At 42.7% G+C, this 25564-nt stretch overlaps 1 protein-coding gene across 1 annotated transcript in view; it reads left to right on the plus strand.

Moving 5' to 3' along the window:
* Positions 1-25564, plus strand: part of TAC3 (tachykinin precursor 3) — a 71355-nt gene that overhangs the window by 43920 nt on the left and 1871 nt on the right. Inside the window, exons 3-6 of the mRNA XM_063957092.1 lie at positions 11335-11437; positions 13649-13681; positions 22149-22202; positions 22731-22794. Coding sequence (XP_063813162.1) covers positions 11335-11437; positions 13649-13681; positions 22149-22202; positions 22731-22794 — 254 coding nt within the window. The remainder of the gene's footprint in view (positions 1-11334; positions 11438-13648; positions 13682-22148; positions 22203-22730; positions 22795-25564) is intronic.

A 25564-nucleotide genomic window follows, 5' to 3' on the forward strand; every position in this document is an offset into this window, starting at 1 on the left:
TTGAGCATTCTCTCAGTTCTTGCTACATATTGAATTCCACAATGGCATTCTAAAAGATAAACTACATTTGGCTGGATTATGTAATGAACTATTTTATCAGCGCAACTTGTTGAGTACAATTGGATGTATAATGTGTTATTTTTCTTGTCTCTGATTTACAATTTTTACACATGATACGAACTCCGCACCGGTGAAAACCTTTCGCCAATACTCTTGTTTTCCTTTTGTCTACCTGCAGTGCGGTTTTTACTAATTTAGTTTTCAAATTATCCGCTTTCCTATAAACAAACCTTGGTGTATCTGTTATATGGGTTTTGAGTAAAGGATCCCGGGTAAGTATATTCCAAATTTTTTTATGATTCTTTCCATCTGTTTATATTGTGAATTCTGTTTAGTAATAAACATAATTTCCTTATTGCTTCCAATTTTAGCAACTTTCTTTTTCTGACTTAAAATTTTTCTTTGATCCAACCTTCTATTATCCATCCTTGCCTTTCGTACAGTTACAGCATCATACCTTTTACTGTTGAAGTGAGATTCCATTATTTCAGCCTCAATGTTAAGACTCATCATTGGTGCAATTACATCTTAAACGTCTAAATTGGCTATTGGGTATGCTCCTTATCTAATTGGAGTGATAGTTGCTGTCACTATTTATATATGAATTGCTGTCTGTAGGTTTTCGATCATTTTTAGTAAGTAAATGATCTCCTTCTGGATAAATAGTAAGATCAAGGAAATGGATTTCTTTATTACTAATATCAAACATGAGTTCTATGTTTCTATTATTTGAATTCAGGTAAGTACAGAATGTGTCTAGAGAGGGTCTGTCCCCACTCCACACAAACACAATATTGTCTATATAGCAGGCCCATTACACTAGGCTGGCACACCACTGGTGACCAACCCACATGATTGGTCCTCCCAGTGGGCCATGAAAAGATTTGCATAGCTTGGTGCCAGCCTGGTGCCCATAGCGGTTCCCGATATCTGGAGATAGAACTTCCCTTCATACCAGAAAAAAATATTTTCTAGAATAAGGGATATCTTCTATTATGAAGTTACTTTCACTATCTTCTAAGTTTTCTTTGTTTAGATGGTATTTAATGGCTTCCAACCCTGATTGGTTTTGGATAATAGAGTAGAGTGACTTTTCATCAGCTGTGACAAGAAAAAAACTTTCAATCATTTTTAAATTGTGGATCCTGTATCTTTTAATTAAGATTTAGTTTTAAGTACTAGCGGTTGTATTCTGTTGTCTAAAAATGCTGATAAATTTGAGGTTATGGAGTTCACACCTGCCACAATATGGCAGCCAGGTGGATTTAGAGTATTTTTGTGAATCTTTGGAAGTACGTATATAACTGGAATAGAAGGATTCTCCATTTTAACATATTCAGCTTCCTCCCTTGAAATTGCTTTATTAGTCGAATACCATCCTAGAAAAACCTCTGATTTTTTTTAGATATGGTATTGGAAGGGTCACCCCCAAGGTTTTTGTAAGTTTTTTTGCATGATAGTTGTCAAATAATTTCTGCATGATAGTCATCTCTATTCAAGATGACTATCCCACCGCCTCCATCGGCTGGTTTGATGACAACTTGGTTGTTGTTTTTAAGGGTTCCTATAGCTTTCCTTTGTGCCATAGACATATTATTCTTTCTAAGAGGTTTAAATGTATTTTTTTTTTTAATCTTCTCTTACTAAACGTTTGAATGCCTCGACAAAGCATCCTTTTTTATGCTTGGGAAAGAATGTTGATTTTTTTCTTAAACACTTTTACAGAACCAATTTCAACCTCCTCTGGGATCTCCTGCTTTTCTGCAAAAAATCTTTTAAGAGATAGTTTTCTAACAAATTTCTGAAGGTCTTCATACACCTCAAACTCATCCATTTTATTAGAGGGAGCAAATTTTAGCTCTTTTTCTAAAACTTCATTCTCTTCTTTTATAAGTTCAGAATCACTTTTCGTTACACCTTCCGAGTTTTCTATATTATTTTGAACTTCATAATTATCCACTTTTGCATTATTTTTAAGTTTTAACCTTTTCTTTTTAGACAGGCGCTGCAGAATCTGTGGTCCTTTATAAATTAAGATGGTGGATAATGGCGCATTAGGTAGGAAATGCAAGTAGTCAGGATGCCGACGGTCCGAAGACTGACTGTGGCATCTTGATGCTTAGAATCCCGACATGGGGAAGGTAATTATACTTACCTTACCCCAATGCCCCCTAGCGCTAACCCTCCCTCCCCGCAGCCTAAACCTAACCCTACCCCCGCAGCCTAACCATAACCCTCCCAATTGGTGCCTAAACCTAACCTACCCCTTCCCACAGCCTAAACCTAACCCTCCCTCATCTGTAGTTTAACCCTCCCTCTCAGGGGGTGCCTTAACCCCCAAGTCCCCGCAGCCTAATCCTAACCCTTCCCCTGCAGACTAAAGCAAGCCTCCCCCCACCCCCCAGCACGGCTTACCGGCCAGGCTGTCTGGTCCATGCTCGGTCGGGTTCCTGCATTGGCATGGTGCACCTGGTCAGGATGCCGCTGACAGCATTTCAATCAGTGTCGGGATTCCAGTGTCTGTGTTTCAACTGCCGGGATCCTGACAAGGACATTGTTTATGCAAACTGCTTCTAGTACATTTTGGATATACAGTACACACAGTAATATGGATTCAAAACCAGCATACAAAAGAACTGCATATACAGTATTATCAGACATTACTAGGGCCCTCCCACTCTGATGTTGTAAAGGACACAAACCAAGCACTTCAGTGACAGGGACTGCCACTCTTGTGGCAGAAGTGCTTAGTTTGCTTAAGAAACCACAAAACAAACTACCAATGGGCAGCTGACAGTGCTGGCAATGATCTCTACAGAGGCAAGACATCATTGCCATAATCAGTGTGTCCATCATCTTCACACAATATTTATTCATGCCCACTGGAATCCACTATTACAGGTGCCTCTGTACTGTGATGTAATTGCTGGTAAAAGTCTTCCTCGTGGAATTTCCAGTTCATATTTATGAACATCATCTTTTCCTCATTTTGAGGAAGTAGCCTCCTATGCTGATCGCTGACAAGGTTCCTGGCTGTGCTGAAATCTCTTTCAGAGTACACACTGGAGGGTGAGCAGCTTAAGTAATGCAAAGTCAGTTTGTAAAAGGGCCTCCAACTTGCTATTTTTTCTGCCAGTACTCAAAGGGACTGTCTGACATGCAAATTTGTATGCTATTAAAATAATCCTCTACATTCTTTGGATGTTGTCCATATAAGATGGACTCATGGTAGAAAGGTCGCTAATATTGGGCAATTATTTTAGACCCGATCTGATGTCAAAGTATTGTGCTGCTGACTCTTCTTCATCAACGGTGGGTCTCTTGGGAAAGCTCCGTTTTTTCCTAGCAGCACCAGTTGCTGGAGAAACTGAAGGAGGAGATGTCATCTTCATGTCACTTGACACTTGAGATGACAACTTGCTTACCAGGTGCTCTTTGCTTCTCTTAAGATCTGTATCCATTGAAAAGAAAGATGCAAGGTATGACTTAAACCTAGATCAAGCACGGTCACCAAAATAAAGTGACTCGATTTCAAGATATTGACGACCCTTGGATCCTGGCGCAGTGAATAAAGAACTTGATCCACAAGTCCAATAAATTTAGTGGAATTGCTACATTTCATCTCCTCAAGTTCCTCAAGCTCTTTATTTCAAAGTCTGATTAGGGGAATCACCTGACTCAAGCTGGCAGTGTCTGAACTCACCTCGCAGGTGACTACTTCAAAGGGTTTCAGCATCTTGCACAACACAGAACTGATTATCCACTGCACTGGTGTAAGCTACATTCACCCTCCACTCTCCCTATGTCATGGCTTGCTGTGTAGCTTTGGATGGCTTTTTGCTGTTCCTCCATCCACTGTCTTGCTTCAGCTGATGGAAGGGCAAACTGAACTGTTATTGCACACGCTGCAAACTGCTACATGCAGCTGCTGAATGCCGAAAATGTCCCAAAAATGTTTGGGCCACAGACAGCATCTCCTGTATGCACCTGTCATTTCTTAAAAAAATCTGCACCACAAAATGTATTATGTGAGCAAAGCATGGGATGTATTGGAATTACTCCAACTGTAATACCTTTGCAATATTTATGGCATTATCAGAAATCCCAAATCCCGAGGAGAGTCCAAGCGGGGTAAGCCATTCTGCAATGACATGTCTGAGTTTTTATAAAAGGTTGTCACTGGTTTGCCTCTTAATGAAGTCAGTGATAGTCTGCCTCTGCATGAGCTGGCAATTGTTAGATGCTGCTGCTGTTCCTGTTGCTGAAGGTATTTCATCCACCAATGGGCTGTCACAGTCATGAAATCTTTAGTTTGGCCAGTTCCACTTGTCCGAATATCTATGGTTACATGGACAGTGGGTACAATGGTATTTTGGGGGTCAATAATGCTTTTTTTTACATCCATAAACAGGCCTGGAATTGCTTTTCTAGTAAAATGGAATCTAGATGGGATTTGGTAGCATGGACAGAGGACCTCAATTAACTACCTACAACCCACTGCATTAATGGTGGATATTGGATGCAAATCTAATACAATCAAAGCCGTCATGGTGTCAGTGATCTGCTGTGCAACTGGGTGACAGTTCTCATACTTACTTGCTCTTGCAAAGCACTGTTTAAATGACTATTTTTTTAGACTACTAGTCTTCTTGGTCCCCTTCTGAGATGAAGGCACACCTCTAGCAGCAGCAGGCCTAGTGTTCAAAGATTCTTCTGAGGAATCCTGGATAAGGGAGGAATCATTTAGCTTTATCAAATTGGACAAAGGACTGCTTCCAATCATTAATGAGGATTTTGTGATGAAGCTGTTGGTGATGACAGGTGCTTGGATCTAGCTGAGAGAAGGGAGCTAGCTGATGTTGTACTGCTTCATGATACTATCTTTTTAGCATAAGTTTTCATTTTTGCTACAAACTTTTAAGGCTGCAAATGACGTGACAGGGAGGACGTTCCTAGATTATTAATGTCCTACCTGTACATACTGTAGCTTTACAAATGTTACAGATGGCTATACAATTGTCAGGATTCAGATAAAAATAATTCTACACATGAGAGGTGGATTTTTGTGTCTTTTACCCAAGCATTACAATGGCCTTTTTCTTATCACAGACATGAGCTGCTTCCACTGGTGCCTGACTTACACAAACAACATCCTCATCACCAACATCCTCATCATCAATATCCTCATTAGAGCCAGTGTCAGGTCTTGGTTGCTGCTCCAGCTGTTCTATGTAATCCATATCGAAGCACTGCAGAAATATTTTACTTTGGTAGCCCTGACTGTACCCACTGACTGTGTTGGCTGAATGCACACACACACACGCACACACACACACACACACACACACACACACACACACACACGCACACACACTTCTAATAAAGTACTTTCTAATTGAAAAAAATATATATATAATTTGCACTGCACACTTATTACGGCAGTGGCACTTGACTGGACCCACTGATAATTAGACAAGGTAGCACAGCCTTCCTGTTTTGGCTGAGCGCACACACACAGTACTTTCTAATATAAAAAAAATGTTTTGGGGGTGATTCAGACAACACCATTGCAGTGCACAAATATTACGCCAGTGGCCCTTGACTGGACCCTCTGACTGTTAGAGTAGATTTTTTGTTTTACAGTGTAGGTGATAGTGACACGGACCAGTAGTGACAACCACAATGGCACAAACACATCCTGTTTTTTTTTTTTACAGACAGTGTGTCCCTTGTTGTGAACACACCAGCCTCCCTTACTCCACTCCACCCACAAAGACACAGTGCCCCTGCCTGCCCTCTACAGTCTTAAAGGGACCTGTGACTATGCACTGCTTTATTCACGGTGTGTCACACACGTACGTACGCACGCGCGCGTGCATGCGCACACACACACACACAAAAAACATGCTACCCCTTCCACACAGACAGTGCCCCTGTTTATACAGACATGAAAGGACACTGTCTGTGCACTACAGTAGCTGCTGCTAGCTAACTAACTGACTTTCACTGAGAGCCCTGCCTACACTGCCTACTCCGTCAGATCTCACTTGTGAAATGGCGCCCGAATGCGGGGAGAGACTTTTATATGCAAGCCACAACAAGCGAGAGCCAACAATGGGAAGATGAAGTTTTGCCTCGCTTTGGGATCCAAGTCAGGTGGGAAAACCCAAGCCGTACTCGGATCCCTGACGGATACCAGATGTTCGGATTGGTCCATCTCTGATTTCTACATGTTATGTCCCAGGCTTTGTCCTTGCCTCCTCTCAGTTTTATGCCAGTGCCTTTTCTGTGACCACCCTGTGTACTGACCTTAGCTTTGTTTGTGACTCTCCTTTGTACACTCCCTGCGGTTATACAAGACCTCAAGTGTAATTTTCTGGGAGGGGCTAGGTTAGTGGCTGCGTCCTTGGATGCGGTTTCACTGGCCCCAGCTACGTGAACAGCCCGGCCATCCTGAGTAGCTGAGAGTTACTCAGATGGCTGATGTTCACGCAAGTGATCCGATGCAGCGTCTAAGGAGGTAGCAGCGGATCACACAAGAATGCAGGAGCCGGAGGCATCTATTTACTCAACATGCCTCCTGCTGCTTTTGCATATGTTTGTACAGCAGACTGCTTCCATCTTTGAATCAGGCCCTTTGTGTCTAGTTTTATGCAGAACACTCCAATTTGCTGTTTATTACATACATATTACATACATATATAATCCTTACAGATCTGTAAATAATAGCAGTACTAGTACAGTAGGATTTGAAGGTCACAAAATGCCAAAAAGACAACACTTGGCCTGGAGCATACTTGCCTACTCTCCCGGAATGGTCGGGAGGCTCCCGAAAATCGGGTGACCCTCCCGGCCCCCCGGAAGAGCAGGCAAGTCTCGGTCCCCCTGCCCGTCTGCCCACTTAGTGTGTAAAGTGGGCGGTCCGGGCAGTTGATGATGCGATTCTTGCTGAATCGCGTCATCATAGCCACGCCCCCTGCAGTGTAATGCCGGGGATTGCGGCATTACAGAGCAGGGGCGTGGCTTAAAGGATGTGCCATGGTAACTCCGCCCCTGCCCCACCCCTGCTCCACCCCCGTCCCGCCTCCGGTCCACCTCCTCCCCACGTCACAGCCCTCCTCTGCTCCCCTGCTGAGCCGACCTGGCTGCTCTCTCCCGCAGAGAGCAGCCAGAATGTCGGCATGTATGGCCTGGAGCCTCTAGTACAGTTGTGGTTGGTAAAAAACATAGATGTTGCTTACTATGTAAAATGATTGCCAGCCTGCACAGCATCCTTTCCTAGCCACTATGAGATACTGGTATAATGTTGTTTATCGTTCTCAGGAATATGAGTGAATGTTTTTCTGTAATTGTGCTGAAGATGACTCAGTTTCGCCTCATACATAGCAGCTGTAACAGTGACGAATCATGGACAGTTGCCCTTTATTCTAAATAATAATTGTATTCCGAGTAGGATACTGCTTGTAACAAGTGTAAAGCGATGCACACAGAAATAGTAAGAGGCAACATAGATTCACTGTAGACAAATACAAAGTAATACTTTTAAGAGAATAAAAATATACAGTATATGCGTTAAAATTTACACTAAATTGAATTGTTATTTTCTATTGATTCATTTGGCATTACACACAAATAAATGGGTTTGAAATATAATGCTATGTAAGAGTATAGTGTTATAATAAAATATATGCTGTTATGGAGGTCTAACAACAGTGACATAGACTTAAGTGAGGAAGAAGGAATGAACTGCAAAGTATTGCAGGAAATGGGTGGGACGCAGCATCAGGCTGAGACATGAAGAGCCTACAGGAGAAATGCAGGGATGAGAAGAGCCCATTCCTGCAGCATGCCACCGGCTAAAGAGGAGAGACAAGCCAGAAAGGAGCCAGGGTTAGCCCAATAAATAGTTTATTATTGTCTTTTGTTTCTTATTAATTATATGGTCATCACTGCAGCTCCTTAGCCTGGTGCTACTTCTTCTAGAACTGCTGCTTTTGGTTCCCTCATTGCTGCATCAAGTAAGTGAATAAGTTATGATGCCAGGCAGATAGGTAGCATAAGGTTACATCATGGCAAGTGCTGGATCTGTGATGGCATTCATCTAATTTACAGCTACTAAGAGAATAAAATAATTAAATTCAATAAGTGCAGTTTTTAGACATATTTTACAAGTTAAATATTATCTAGCATTTACATTTTTTGTCTTAAAATATGTAAATATACTTAAAATAACAGCAATCCATATATAAACATACTGAACATGCACTTAGTGAATTAAATGTGGATGTAGTATAGTGAAACCAGTGCAGGGAGAGCAGCCTAGAGTCTGGTGGCAGGTGAGGTGCAGCAGTAGGACATGACTGGCAGAAGGGAGGAGAAACCATACTGCAACAGCAGCCTGGGGGTCAAAGCATATAAGGGAGGGCACCACAATATACACCAATATTCGCATGTGCCAGTGAAAGGGGGGGGGGGGGGGCGCCAGAGAGGGATACAGAGGATCCCTCTCCAACAAACGTGTGGTACAGTAGTCCATAGGCTACCATGGGCTAACACCATATTCAGATGTCGTTAGCAGCCAGGGTGTCACTGACCTGGATTGGGGGTGTTGTGAACTCGGGGGCTCCTCCGATGGTCGGGAAGAGGCACCACAGCTGGGTCGGAGCAGAGAAGGCCGGATATAGGTTTTCCTCATACAGGACTCTGACAATTGTGTTTGATGAAGAAATGCTGAAGAACTTTATTTAGGGAAGGGAGCAATACAGCAACACATGGAAGAAAGAGGACTGGTGGGCAATGTCAAAGGCTACTGAAGAATTTGTGAGCGATGTTTAGAGATACATGAATAAAGAACTTGTGAGCGATGGTGAAAGACACTAAAGAATTTGTGAGCGATGTTTAAAGTCACTGGTGAATGAAGAGCTAGTGAGCGATGTTAAAAGACACTGAAGAATTTGTGAGCGATGTTTTAGACACTGAAGATTTTGTGAGCGATGTTTAAAGACACTTATGATTGAAGAACTTGTGAGCGATGTTTAAAGACACTGATGAATGAAGAACTTGTGAGCGATGATAAAGACACTGGTGAATGAAGAACTTGTGAGCGATGTTTAAAGACACTGATGAATGAAGAACTTGTGAGCGATGATAAAGACACTGGTGAATGAAGAACTTGTGAGCGATGATAAAGACACTGATGAATGAAGAACTTGTGAGCGATGATAAAGACACTGATGAATGAAGAACTTGTGAGCGATGATAAAGACACTGATGAATGAAGAACTTGTGAGCGATGATAAAGACACTGATGAATGAAGAACTTGTGAGCGATGATAAAGACACTGGTGAATGAAGAACTTGTGAGCGATGATAAAGACACTGATGAATGAAGAACTTGTGAGCGATGATAAAGACACTGATGAATGAAGAACTTGTGAGCGATGATAAAGACACTGATGAATGAAGAACTTGTGAGCGATGATAAAGACACTGGTGAATGAAGAACTTGTGAGCGATGATAAAGACACTGGTGAATGAAGAACTTGTGAGCGATGATAAAGACACTGATGAATGAAGAACTTGTGAGCGATGTTTAAAGACACTGATGAATGAAGAACTTGTGAGCGATGTTTAAAGACACTGATGAATGAAGAACTTGTGAGCGATGATAAAGACACTGGTGAATGAAGAACTTGTGAGCGATGATATAAGGCACTGAAGATTTTGTGAGCAGTGTTCAAAGACGCTGATGATTGAAGAACTCGTGAGCGATGTTTAAAGACACTGGAGACTAGGTGAGCGAGCAGCACGATATGCTGGGAAAGTTGACTGGATGCTGGAAACTCTAGGAGGTAGCACAGCGGTCACAGGAGCACTGGAGATCACCTCTGGAAAAGCGACGATACTCAGGCGCCGGAGCTCTGCCCGGCGTCTGGTTTTGAATCTCCCGCCCTAACAGGATTGGTGGAGCGGTTCTGTGACGCCACCCACTCCCGCCCACGTGACGCCGGGTGCAATGGCGGCGCCCACACTCCAGGGAACCGCCGGGAGCAGCGCCAGCCAGACGCCGGGACCCGACGACCGCCGGAGGCGGGGGCCGCCAGACGGACCAGCAGACACGCAGGTGCCTCTGGTGTGTGACACAGGGATTGAATTGATTGAATACCCCCTCTGTTTTATTTCTATATCTTTACCGTTCTGAAAATAGTCACTTACAAAATTGTAACCTTTCCAAATCTTTATACATTATTATAAAGTATCTTTTCACATACTGTTCATATGTCATTTGCTAAATCAATTGATACCACATGCCACCTATATTTTTTAATTTTATTGTGACTCTAATGAGTATATGTGACTAAATAATATGTTATAATACACTCTCATTTCATATAAAGATCACCCTTACATATGCAGATGATGATGTATACAGAAACAGTAAAGATGTACTGCGAACAGAGAAACTGGAATCTACGACTTTCCCTGCATACAAAATGTAGAGAGCATTAACGCAGATTTATCCTCGTAGTTCCTGAGCTTGTAAGGAAAAATCCACCCTCTGGGGCATAGGAAGCGGGGTTCCCGGGAACTAATCGAATTGGACAACGCATTAAATTAGCTACAGGGTAAACCCTGCGCTTAATTGTATCTCCCGCAAAGAGGCAGTTTCTGAGCCGCTTGCAAAGTGGCAGCCTTAGTAGCCTGATTTACTACCTAATGCCATTGTGAGTAGCTGATCAGCTAATACAGGGGTTCCTGCGTGTGCAAGCAGTGCCTCCCATTGACTTTATGCCGGCTGCTGCAATCGTCATCATTAGTATTAGAATTTGCAACAGCCCCATGCTAGGTGCAGGAGATCCTTCAGAAACATGCTTCCCTTCCCCGTACACACGACTCAGAATCACATGGAGGTTTTGATACAAGCCCATCACTTCCACAAGTCAGGGTTGTTACGCACCATCAAATTGTCCCCGCACAGTTCCTTCCCCAAAATAACTTATTTCACGGAAAGACAGATCCTGCTAACTTGCAGAAGACTCGCCTGTTGCATAAGACTCGCTGCTTGCGTACGTGGACAGACATCAGCCCCAAAGCTCACATTAGGCAGCCTTAAGAATTGGAGCTTTTTGTTTTTACATTTACAGGTCATATTTTAAATTTCAGAATGTATCTTTGTTAAGTAACATTTATTGTATTCAATTGAATATAGAGGAGAGATGCATGATTTGCTCACCTACATACTCCAATATGGATTTTCTTTGTTTCTCATAACAGAAAAGTTCAGACATCTACAAACTTCCAGCATCCCTTCTGAAGAGATACTATGATGACGATTCCTATGATGGTTTTGTTGGGCTCATGGGCAGGAGAAATTCAGGTACTATTGAACTTTAATGGAAATCAATAAAACAGAGTTAAAATCAAAAGCATGTCTTACTGTCACAGCCCAGCAAGGAAAAAAAGGGACATACTGTATCACAAAAATAATCTCACAGATGCTGGATAGGAGTAGTTCTGAGTGGTCCATTTTAAAAATGTTGTCATGGTCACAAGAGCAATTATGAGGGCTACCTACCTGTCACTGGTTTTAAAGGGGGAAATTACATGTTTGTAATGTAACAATTCATTAGCTGTATACAGTTTACATTGGTAGCTAGGGGCAACCTCTCCTACTAATGTATGATGTATATGGTCTGTAATCCGTCCCAGATCTGACTGACAAGATCACCTGAATAACAAACTATTTGTACACTGATTATGACTAGGGACCTAATTCAGCGTGAGGTGTAGTTTTGCGATAAATTGGAAAACTACACCTCCTTTCTCTAGCATGTGGGGGGCCGCCCAGCACAGAGCAAGTTTGCCCTGCATGCCGGGTCCCCCCCTGCTGAAATGGGAGCGCATCACTAAAGAGCGATATACTCGCATCTTAAGGGTAGTGTTAAGTCTGTAACTTATATTTCAATAAGGGTTTACACGTAACCAGGACACAGTAAGTGTTGCATGCTTCTTTAATGAAAAACTGCAGGAAGCCAAAGACACAGATTAGATATTCATATTCCAACTAGTGATGAGCGGATTCAGTTTTACTCGGTTTTACTCGGTTCTCAAAACGCCATCTTATTGGCTCACGGATGTCACGTGTTTTGGATAGCCAATAAGATGCCGTTTTGAGAACCGAGTAAAACCGAATCCGCTCATCACTAATTCCAACTATTACAAACACAAAATAAGATCCATTGTAAGCTTCCACCGGAATACATACATAGCAATGGGAACTGTATACACCACATGTAGCCCTCTGCCTCCACAGCCTAGCTGCAAAGCCAGTCACCAGTCTGCCATGTTTTGGGTCCCAGCTGCTGCGTGTGATGTCATGCAGCCACCTCGGCCCGCCCCGCAAATGGCCTGCATACGCCTCCATTGTCTGGAGTGCTCCCCACTACAACGCCACGTCAACGCCCACAAAATGCCACATAGACGCCCCCACCCACCCTGCAAACGCCTCTGGCTGTCAATCAGGCAAGGAGTTCACATAAGTGAGATGCTGTCGCATCTCTCTGTGTGCGCACATGCAGTGCAGCTCCTGCGCGTGCGCATACTTCACAGGGGCTTTAGTATGTGAACACATAGCTGATGTATCTCCAGGCTTGGACTGGCCCACAGGGGTACAGGGGAAACCACCGGTGGCCCCACTGCCTGGGGGCCCACCTCCTGCTCTAAGGATCAGGTTCTAGACTGTGCACTTGAATTATACATTATACATATGTTACCTTATACAGGAATACGATATATTTTCTACAGTGCATTGCTGTTATTAATCTGGTACATTATCATTCATGCAGTAGCTGAATTTACTGAATATATTTATGAAGGGGCCCAGATGTTGCACTCTCTAATGGTTAGTCAAACCAATGATGTGCCGGCCACACCCCCTTTGTGGACTGGCCACACCCCTAAACATGGGCCCCTACCACTGCATCCCCCTGGTGGGCCCTACTTGCCCCAGTCCGACACGGTGCATCTCATACTGAATTAGGCCCTAAAGCCGCTGGTGGCTGGAGGTGGAGAAAAAAACAGGTACACCAGTAGCAGGAGCGCTTTCATATGCAAGAACTATGAAGGAAGTAGATTACGATATCCATCAAACGGCAGAGTATAGAATTTTCTTATGAAAGAAGACCCACTACTTAAAATGTTATAGTTTTGCAATACTGGAACAGTTCTAAAATTATTATTAACCCACATCACATGTACACTGGCTGGTTGGTAGAATGGCTGCCCAGGCAAATAAACTGCATGTGTTATTAATATAAGTTCCTTATAGTTTATTTATAAAATGTCAGAGGAGATAGCAGTGCAGGGCACTGGGGCATGGAAATGATGTACAAGTAACATTCATACATAATAGATAGCAGCATGTAGCGTGTATAAGGAGCAGTCAGGCAGGAAGCAGATGTGAGCAGCAGGTGTGATGGAAACACCGGGTGATAAACTTTCCACTGACATACTGGCCTAATAATGTAGAAATGCACAACAGCCAACACCATGATCATTTGTAACTCTAGGTTATTCTGCTGTTTTCTAGACTCTAAAGAATTCCCCTCGTTGCCCTTAAAACGTAAGTAAAGATTCATAACATTGATTATTAAATAGTAATTAGGATAACTATGTTTATGAAGTGTCAGAACAGAACTCTGGAAACGCTTGGGGTCAATCCGATTCCTCGCAAGGTGCGAGATGCCGTTGCCATGGCACATAAACGCCGGCAGGGCAGCCATGAGGGGGAGACTGCGGGGACTGGTGTCCCGGGCCTTTACAGAGAGGGGGCCCCACGCCTGGCTCCTACCGCCAATATCTGTAGAGCTGCATTAGTCTGTAAATCAACAGCAGGCTGATGCGCAGGGATTTCTTCTTAAAACTAGCCTTCCCTGTGCCTCAGCTCTCCATGAACCATTCCTGCAGGTCCACAACACTCCACCTATATGTAACGTCACACTGTATGACATCACATAGGGGTGGAGCAGTGCGCCTAAATCTTTTTTTGGGGGGAGGCGGCGGGGGCTTTCTCTATTTTACCAGTCCCGGGCCCCACAATTTCTGATGGCAGCCCTGAACGCCGGCAACGGCACATGAAGTCACACCCCTCTTGGCCCCTTTTAGTAATCGCAGAGTTTTGCTTGCAGTCCCATAGGTGAGCCGGCAGTACTGTAAGTGTGGCAAAGCACAGCACTTACTTGTAACTGCAAAAGCATTGCAGGAATAGGATTGACCCCTTAAGGCCTGATGCTGCATTGAAAGTAGGCCTGTCGGCGGAGCATATCATGATTCTTATCACATTGTGCAAACTTGATTGAATCATTTACCATTGAAGTGTACCCGGGCTACAATGTACACATTCATGTAGGCAAAGTTCAGTGAGGGCGTGCTGACGGAACTGTAGGCTATGAAGAGTTTGACATAAGCACGCCAGTTTCCCTGCATATCATATGCACATGATTTAGTTCTGGTGCAACTCCGCGCTGATTATGACTTATTCAAAAGCAAATGTCCTGATAAAGGCGTGTACATTGCATGGGCAAATATACACTCAGTGCTCGATTTCAGTCCAGCTCAGTATCAGGACCTTAGGGGTTGATTTAGAGTTAGTCACAAACTGGCACAAATTACTCAGAAAAATAGCGCATACAAAAATTGCATATTTTAACACATGTGTAGAACCATAGACCTCTCAGATGCATCCACATCTGCATGGGCAGCATATATGCCTGGAATTTAAGTCGTAAGAGGAGGACGTTCATGCATCACCTTGTTGCTCATACACTATAGAAATATGGCTCCGTGTGTGCTCAGATACACTATCGATGGCCATCTGGGTAAGGGACTGAAGCTTCCCAGGAGGAGCCATTTTGTTGGAGACTATGTAGTAGCACACACCAAATCGCCCCCCCCCCCCCAAGTTTCTCCATGTTACACAAACTTACAACTGAAGCTTCTTCATAGCAACCTTTAAAAAAACTGAGGTTAGACACATAAAAGACCATAATTATGTCAGAAAACTCTAATTTAGCCTTCTTCTCTGGAACTTTAGCAAAATCCATTTTTCTGACAACATAGGCATCAGCAACAGTCTCTTGACTCAAAATGTTTGAACTGTTGTCACTATGACGATACTTGTCTATTGTGCTTTGAACTCCTGTTTCTTACATAGTCTAATTTCGAATTGTAAAATTCCATTCACACCAATCAGTCTTTGACTTTTGGATCTCCTGAGGTACATCTCATTAAAGTGTGGTTGCACTTCCCAGGAAGCAGCAGTGATAGCAACTCCAACCACAACTATTTTCTATGCATGTCAATATCTGGCTTTTCTGCAACTGGTATTGTTACTTTAAACACAACATCCCTTGACTTGAGAAGCTTTCTTGTAATTGGATTCCACAATCTGTAGCCTTTACTTTCATGACAATGGAGGTAATTCTGAGTTGATCGCAGCAGCAAGTTTGTTAGCAATTGGGCAAAACCATGTGCACTGCAGGGGGGGGGGGGGGGGGCAGATATAACATGTGCAGAGAGAGTTAGATTTGGGTGGGTTATATTGTTTCTGTGCAGGGTAAATACTGGCTGCTTAATTTTTACACTGCAATTTAGATTTCAGTTTGAATACACCCCACCCAAATCTAACTCTCTCTGCACATGTTATATCTGCCCCCCTGCAGTGCACATGGTTTTGCCCAACTGCTAACAAATTTGCTGCTGCGATCAACTCAGAATTAGGCCCGATATACAAGCATTATGCACTTTATTGAATTCAAATCAAGCTTCAAATCCAGCTTGCATCTTCTTTTCTTTGGTATATGAATATAAGTAGTATGCTTTCCACATGGGTTTCTTTTTGATCAGGCCTATATTGGTGTTATATCCGTTAGGACAAATGTTGGAGAATGTTTCTCTAAGTTTGCGTCCTTCAGCATACACCTTACTTACTTTTTCCAGTAGTGTACAGTTTTCTCATTCAGAGCGGATTTACCATTCTGCTCAGAACTATAAGTAATGGTCAACTGATGCTCTATTCTCAAACTCAGGCCTCAGGACCCCAAACTGTTCACATTTTCCAGGTCACCTAGCAAATGACAGGTGTTTTCATTACTCACTGACACGTTTTAAAAGATTTACAGGTGGAACTACTCTAATTATGTCACTTGTGATTCTGTGAGGAGACTTGGAAAACATGAACTGTTTGGAGTCCTGAGGACCAAGTTTGAGAATCTTTGCTCTAATACATATTTTGTCAAGAGTTGTTCCACTTCTCTGTTGAAATACTCTCCTCCATTATCAGATCTCAGAACTTGGATTATATAGCCCGTCTGGTTCTTTACAAGTCTCTTGTAATCTGCAAATTTCTTTGCCACTTCAGGTTTCTCCTTTATGAAGTATACAGTATGTGTGTCATTCTCGTGAAGTCACCTATAAATGTCATAAAATATCTGTATCCTCGGACAGCCTTTACTTCTATTGATCCAGACACAACTGAATGTACTATTTCAAGTGGTGCTTTAGCTCTATTGGTTGACTTTGGAAATGATTGACAACTCTGTTTTCAAAATATATAGCATTCACGCACAGGTTTCTCTGTGTTAGACACTGACACACCTGTGACCATCCCATTCTGCAGCTTTTGAACACTGTCATATCCAAGGTGATCAAATCCTTTGTGCCAGAGTTCCAATGATTCCAGCTGAATTGTCATCATTGCATAGCAGTGCTGTATATCAAGGACATACAGTTGCTGGCAGCCTGTGCCTGTAGCAATGATTGTCCCACTTCTGTTTCTCACAATGCGCTCTACTCTGGCAAATTGGTTGCTTTGCTCTAGGACACCTGATATGCCTCTTGCAATGCAGTCCACATGTCTCTATCTGACACTTTCCCAAGAATTATGAAGTATATACAGATGTGTCCTAAGTCACATTGTGTGCCTCTTGCGTACGCATTGAGGGTGTGATTATTCGTGCCCTTGTACGACTCCAGTGCCCACGCACATTCGCAGGCATGTTAGTCGAGGCAGTCGACTCACGATTGCAGTGTCTAGCGGCAAAGATGTTCAGGGGCTCATCTATATGTTGCTTCACACTCAAGCCTATGGTACTCATGGCTCTGTCTACTTTGTAGGGGTTTGGACTTTGACCAGGATCTACTGTTACTTTCCACAGTCTCTCCAGCTCAAGTTGCATTTCCATAGAAAATTTCCATGTTGTGTGGTTCTCTGCACCTTTAAGCTTAATCAACCTCATTCTAGATGTAATTCTTGTATGTGTGCTCCTTACAGCCATTATTCTGCAGCTATGATAATGTACTTTTGTTTTCTGTGACACATTTTAGCTTTAAACATATTGTACTTGCTTCTTTCTGTGCTACAGCAACTCTCTCTATTTTTAAATGTGAAAAAGATGGCGGCCCAGTGCAGGTCTTGTGTTTGTAACAAATTCCCCAATGTGCCTGGGGAACTTTTGTATACACTCTGAATGCTTTAGTGCCTCTTCTCCCACTATGTGTAGAGGTATACCTTCTTTAGTGAAGTGTTCAGGATGTCTGTTACAACTGTGTGCTCTTGGAGCTCTCATGCAGTGTCTGGATACTGTTGTGTCAGGAGTCTATTGTGCCAGGGCCCATAACCTGTTGGGAATGTGTGTGCAGTGGGTGAGCAGAGCACTGTAAACACCAGCGGTTATTGTGTAATCAGTCCAGTATTTTAACCAATCTCTATGGCTTATTGTGGCACAAATTAATGTACTCGCTGTTACATTAGTTGGATCAGCAATAAAGTGGAGCCTGTAGCGGAGCAGGGGTTTAAGCAGCTCACCAGTGACTATATTCTCCTAGACAGAGGTCCAGGGTTCTGGAAACAGCGTTTATAGTGTAGTAAGATCATGGAACTAATACACTGTGGCAAGATGGTGCCATGCAATTGCAGATACACTATCAGTGACCATTTTCGATAGGGAATGAAGTAGTGATGAGCGGGTTCGGTTCCTCGGAAACCGAACCCCCCTGAACTTCACCCATTTTACACGGGTCCGAGGCATACTCGGATTCTCCCGTATGGCTCGGTTAACCCGAGCGCGCCCGAACGTCATCATCCTGCTGATTCTCGCGAGATTCGGATTCTATATAAGGTGCCGCGCGTTGCCGCCATTTTCACTCGTGCATTGGAAATGTTAGGGAGAGGACGTGGCTGGCGTCCTCTCCGTTTATTAATGTTGATGCAAATATTTGTGCTTATTGCTTAATTATGGGGACTGGGGAGCAGCTGTATTATATAGGAGGAGTACAGTGCAGAGTTTTGCTGATCAGTGACCACCAGTTTTATCCGTTCTCTGCCTGAAAAATGCTCCATATCTGTGCTCAGTGTGCTGCATATATCTGTGCTCACACTGCTTTATTGTGGGGACTGGGGACCAGCAGTATTATATAGGAGGAGTACAGTGCAGAGTTTTGCTGACAGTAACCACCAGTATATATAGCAGTACGGTACGGAAGGCCACTGCTCTACCTACCTCTGTGTCGTCAAGTATACTATCCATCTAGATTCTATACCTGTGGTGCATTTTAGTTTTGCAGTTTGCTGACAGTGACCACCAGTATATATAGCAGTACGGTACGGAAGGCCACTGCTCTACCTACCTCTGTGTCATCAAGTATACTATCCATCTAGATTCTATACCTGTGGTGCATTTTAGTTTTGCAGTTTGCTGACAGTGACCACCAGTATATATAGCAGTATGGTACGGAAGGCCACTGCTCTACCTACCTCTGTGTCGTCAAGTATACTATCCATCTAGATTCTATACCTGTGGTGCATTTTAGTTTTGCAGTTTGCTGACAGTGACCACCAGTATATATAGCAGTACGGTACGGAAGGCCACTGCTCTACCTACCTCTGTATCGTCAAGTATACTATCCATCTAGATTCTATACCTGTGGTGCATTTTAGTTTTGCAGTTTGCTGACAGTGACCACCAGTATATATAGCAGTACGGTACGGAAGGCCACTGCTCTACCTACCTCTGTATCGTCAAGTATACTATCCATTTAGATTCTATACCTGTGGTGCATTTTAGTTTTGCAGTTTGCTGACAGTGACCACCAGTATATATAGCAGTACGGTACGGAAGGCCACTGCTCTACCTACCTCTGTGTCGTCGAGTATACTATCCATCTAGATTCTATACCTGTGGTGCATTTTAGTTTTGCAGTTTGCAGACAGTGACCACCAGTATATATAGCAGTACGGTACGGAAGGCCACTGCTCTACCTACCTCTGTGTCATCAAGTATACTATCCATCTAGATTCTATACCTGTGGTGCATTTTAGTTTTGCCGTTTGCTGACAGTGACCACCAGTATATATATATATATAGCAGTACGGTACAGAAGGCCACTGCTCTACCTACCTCTGTGTCGTCAAGTATACTATCCATCTAAAATCTATACCTGTGGTGCATTTTAGTTTTGCAGTTTGCTGACAGTGACCACCAGTATATATAGCAGTACGGTACGGAAGGCCACTGCTTTACCTACCTCTGTGTTGTCAAGTATACTATCCATCTAGATTCTATACCTGTGGTGCATTTTAGTTTTGCAGTTTGCTGGCAGTGACCACCAGTATATATATATAGCAGTACGGTACGGAACGCCACTGCTCTACCTACCTCTGTGTCGTCAAGTATACTATCCATCCATACCTGTGGTGCATTTCAGTTGTGCGCAGTATATATAGTAGTAGGCCATTGCTATTGATACTGGCATATAATTCCACACATTAAAAAATGGAGAACAAAAACGTGGAGGGTAAAATAGGGACAGATCAAGATCCACTTCCACCTCGTGCTGAAGCTGCTGCCACTAGTCATGGCCGAGACGATGAAATGCCATCAACGTCGTCTGCCAAGGCCGATGCCCAATGTCATAGTAGAGAGCATGTAAAATCCAAAAAACAAAAGTTCAGTAAAATGACCCAAAAATCAAAATTAAAAGCGTCTGAGTAGAAGCGTAAACTTGCCAATATGCCATTTACGACACGGAGTGGCAAGGAACGGCTGAGGCCCTGGCCTATGTTCATGGCTAGTGGTTCAGCTTCACATAAGGATGGAAGCACTCATCCTCTCGCTAGAAAACTGCAGTGCCACTCCTAGATGGGCCAGGTGTTTGTTTTGGCCACTTGTGTCGCTTAGCTTAGTCACACAGCAACCTTTGTGCGCCTCTTTTTTTCTTTGCATCATGTGCTGTTTGGGGACTATTTTTTTTGAAGTGCCATCCTGTCTGACACTGCAGTGCCACTCCTGGATGGGCCAGGTGTTTGTGTCGGTCACTTGTGTCGCTTAGCTTAGTCACACAGCGACCTTGGTGCGCCTCTTTTTTTCTTTGCATCATGTGGTGTTTGGGGACTATTTTTTTGAAGTGCCATCCTGTCTGACACTGCAGTGCCACTCCTAGATGGGCCAGGTGTTTGTGTCGGCCACTTGTGTCGCTTAGCTTAGTCACACAGCGACCTTGGTGCGCCTCTTTTTTTCTTTGCATCATGTGCTGTTTGGGGACTATTTTTTTGAAGTGCCATCCTGCCTGACACTGCAGTGCCACTCCTAGATGGGCCAGGTGTTTGTGTCGGCCACTTGTGTCGCTTAGCTTAGCCATCCAGCGACCTCGGTGCAAATTTTAGGACTAAAAATAATATTGTGAGGTATGAGGTGTTCAGAATAGACCGAAAATGAGTGTAAATTATGGTTATTGAGGTTAATAATACTATGTGATCAAAATGACCCCCAAATTCTATGATTTAAGCTGTTTTTGAGGGGTTTTTGTAAAAAAACACCCGAATCCAAAACACACCCGAATCCGACAAAAAAATTTCAGGAAGGTTTTGGCAAAACGCGTCCGAATCCAAAACACGGCCGCGGAACCGAATCCAAAACCAAAACACAAAACCCGAAAAATTTCCGGTGCACATCACTAGAATGAAGTTTCCCCAGAGGAGCCATTATGTTGGAGACTATAAAGTAGCGCACTCCACTCCTAGCAATATTACTATGTAAATCATGAGTGAGTTTATATCAGTTCAGTCTTAATTCAATACGTTTTCTTGTGCGCCAAATTCCAAAAGGCTTCGCTTTTTCCCCAAATAATAACCCTTTGACACTCATTAAACTCATAACTGTTTTGCAACATTTGCTAAATTTTTACATTGGTTTATTTGCATATGTTAATGAGCTTACTGAACAAATTGTGCCTGGTGCACAAGGAAGTGCCTGATGCCTCCCTCCTAAATGCTATAAAATACAGTCATTATGCAAGACTAAATAGTCTCTGCAGACACCAGCTATGAAGACACCTAAACCAGATAGAGTACACTTACAGTAGTAGTTTCACATTGCTTATCATGAAAATAATGGCTATAACAGTTAACTAGTGTATTACATCCAAATCACTATCAAATAACCACAGCTTTCCAGATGAATCACATGACACATTGTCCCAATGGGCTACCACAATTCAGGATGTGAGTGCAGAAGTCATCTATCAATATATCCGATATAAAAATGCAGAAGGACGGCACTCACAGCATCTGGTAAATGATAACACGGATCCCAATTTGCAAAATCTGCAAATTAGGGTCCGTGTTATCATTTACCAGACGGAGTGAGTGCCGCCTTTCTGTACCTGGAGGGCACCTGGCGCAATTAGCACCACACAGCATTGGAGTGCCGGCTTCTGCACATATATATATATATATATATATAATTCTGCAGGATTGGCACTCCAGTAAGTTGCCCAGTTGCCATGGTGCATTACTTGATCATATAAATTATGCATCGTCCTGATACCCAACATTTCAAATCTTCAGTTTTGTATTTCCCTGATGATGGATTAATTAAGGATCTGAAACATTCAATAGTAGGAAAACATGAATAGTTGAGCCAGGTTGCTGTAAATTAATTTGGGCAGGCCTGCATGCTTATTGAAAATCTGTGGAAGGTTTGTAATGTGTATATTATTCTCAAAAATAATATTCTCTTATTGATGCCTCACAGGAGACATGCATGATTTCTTTGTTGGTTTAATGGGGAAGAGGAATTTACAGACAGGTATGTCATATTACCAATGCTTTCATAAATCATTTGTACATCTCTTCACAGTAAATTGAATTATTAAAAGAAAATAAGTAAAAATACAAAACAGGTTCCCATCTCTCTGCTGAATTTCAGAAAATTTTAAGCTACAGTAATAACATGGCATTTAATGTTCCCTAAATCTGGAAATGTGAGGAGCTATGCTCTTCTACTGTATGTGTAGGGCTCACCGCATAGCCATCCATTGTTAAATGCCTCCGATTTTCTTACAGTTTTGTTTTGCTGGCCAAAGAAAATATCCATGTAGAAATTAGAGATGAGCGGGTTTGGAATTACTCGGTTCTTTACGTCAGAATTATCGCCATTTCTTATTTTCTGGATTTTTCTTATTGGCTTACCAAAACACGTGACGTCCGATAGCAAATAAGGAGATTTGGGTAAATCTGAGTAAAACCGAATGCACTCATCTCTAGTAGAAATAGTAAATCTAATATCACATTAGCCTATTGGCATACTATCCACTGAACTGGTGCCTACTTCTAGGGAATCCAGCAAATGAAGACAAGGAGGAGTCTAATTCCAGGTACTCAACAAAATGCAGAATGAAGTAAGTTTAGTTGGCATGCCATACAGTCACTCTTATTTGCCCCAAATTTGTATGACCTCATGCATGTTGTGTATTCCTGTCATTGTCAGCACATATAGAATTATAGAATGGCGCAAATATAAAGTGAAATTAAAATAAATATTTATTCACAGTTCTAAGTTAAATAATATCAAAAGGAACTCTTTCACCAGCATCTAAAACTAGTACTGTTTCAAAAATGTTTTAGTGAGTTTCTTGTTTAATCTCCAGATACAGCATGGTCAACAATCAGAAAGTCAACATTATTGCAAAGTCAACATCATGTCAAAGTCGACATTTGTCATATTGACAGTGTGATAAATGTCAGATACATGCTTAAGTAACATGCCCCCTTCTCCTAGACATGGCCCTGGTAGCAGCTGCAGGCAACCCTTGTTACTTTACAGAGAATATTTGGCCATTCACATCAGTCCCTGCCCCAGTGGAGCTTACAACCTATATTCCCTACCACATGTTCACGCACACACATTCACACCAGGGTTCATTTTTTGTTGGGATCCAATTAACCTACCAATATATTTTTGGATTGTGGGAGGAAACCCACGCAAGTACGGGTAGAATATATAAACTCCACACAGTTAGAGCCATAATGCTAACCATTACACCATCCATTCTGCCGAATGTAAATTGTAAAAATTACATATATAGTCCAAAGGTTTTTTCAAAGGGTAAAAACAGGAAAAAAAGGGTCACCTGATGAGTCTACTGACATCAAAAAGAATTTCTGCTGTATGCTGTCCAATACAGAATATTAAGTTGTTCACGTATTTTCATTTTAGAGAAATAGATGAAACCTCAGATATCCCATGCGACACAGATTGCTTGCAGTCATTAGCATGTTAGAAAACCATAAAAAAAGCAACATGGTGCAATCCAGTTTTTCTTTATAAAATGTAACAATTTTATTATCAAACAAATGATAAAGTTTCTTTACAAACTGGTTATCATCCAAAACGACTACAGTAATAGATTGGAACCATACCATGTGTGACTCTCAGTGGATAAAGTATTATCCCGAGGTTCCAGATACCATCCTTCCCCTTCCAAAGCAAATCACCAGGCATGTAGGTTCTCAAACTCTTAGGATGCAGGAAAGTGATGCCAGTAGATGCCACCAATGCGTTTCCTGTACCAGACTTCCTCAGGGCAGTATCCTGCAATGCAATCGGCCCTGAGGAAGAGTCTGGTACTCAAAATGTATTGGCGGCATCTATTGGCATCACTTACCTGCAATACCTTTATTATCTATTATTTATATGGCACCACAAGGGGTCCACAGCACTTTACAAAAAATGTAAACAGAAACATAGGCATGCGCAGCACATTTTATTAGGGGGTGCACGACTGGAGTGGCATGCCTAGCACCGCTAACTGGGCGTGCCTAGCCCCATGTATTAGCAGTCAATGCCTTCAGTAATATAGAGATATATAGTCAGTAAAAGGCTGCGGCACTCACAGGTCTTGTAATCCATATGCACCTCACCTTATAAGGATAGATAGATAGATAGATAGATAGATAGATAGATAGATAGATAGATAGATAGATAGATAGATAGATAGAGTCCAACGGGAGGCACTCTGCAGACTTCTATATATAATAAAGAATAATGCATTTATTGAACATACTCAACTTGCACAGGTTACTTGTCAAACGTTTCCGGTCCACACAGGACCTTCTGTTTGGGAAATAAACTGTGCAAGTTGAGTATCATTTTATACAGAATTTTATCTCCCCACCCCCTGGCTGGCCTGAACCCCTCTCAGGAAGGGAGGGCGCGCGGTGTGACGTGCTGACATCACACTGCGCACGGATCATGACGGCGGGTGGGCTGGGATGTGCAGCCAGCCACCCTTCTTGAACGATGAGTCTGACCAGCTCGGGCAGTGATGCAGGTGATCCGATCACCGCTATCAGTGTGCTGCTGTAGTAGCACTGTTACACCAGCAGCACACAGACAGTGATGATCGGATCGCAGGCGTGACGTGCGCACGCCTATGAATAGAAACTATATGAACAAAATAAGGTTTTTAAACTTTGCTGCATCAGCGATCAGGATAATCTGATGAGCAGCAGGTGTCGGGGGTGGGGGGGAGGGGTCAAACCCAAGGTTTGATGCAGTTGTTGGTTTGGCAGTGTGAAGGAGAGGACAGTATAAGTGAGGCAAGGAAACGCACATTATAGAAGAGTGACCTGCTCGTGAAAGCTTAGACTCTAAAGGGGAGTGGGAGACAGATAACGAAGATACAGAGGGGAGAGACAGCGAGTATGGACCGTGCAGTGGTGGGTTAGATGAGAGCTCCTTTATTTATGTTTTTTCATTATTTCAAACGTCAAGTGATTTTTTTTTATATTTTTGTTAATTGTTAAGAAGCAGGAAGATTATCCTTAGAATGTTAGCTAGATCAGCAATGTACCAAATAATGCGGAATTTAGAAGCCTTACTGTATGTAGGAACAAGCAAGAACCTTTAAAAAGCAATGGAAGGAGTACATACATATACATCAGCACTGCAGTGATAACCCCTAAAAGGTATGAGCCACATTTGATTATTAAACATGTTGGGGCTGATTCTGAGTTGTTCGCTCGTTGCCGATTTTCGCTATACTGTGATTAGTGGCTTTCTGCGCATGCGCATGGTATGCAGAGCGCATGCGCTTAGTTATTTTACTAAAAACTCAGCTGTTTTGCTGTAGTGTCTGCGGCGCTTTTCAGTCGCACTGGTGTTCGGTA

This window comes from Pseudophryne corroboree, chromosome 2 (genome assembly GCF_028390025.1).
Source record: "Pseudophryne corroboree isolate aPseCor3 chromosome 2, aPseCor3.hap2, whole genome shotgun sequence".
In the NCBI taxonomy this organism is placed as follows: Eukaryota; Metazoa; Chordata; class Amphibia; order Anura; family Myobatrachidae; genus Pseudophryne; species Pseudophryne corroboree.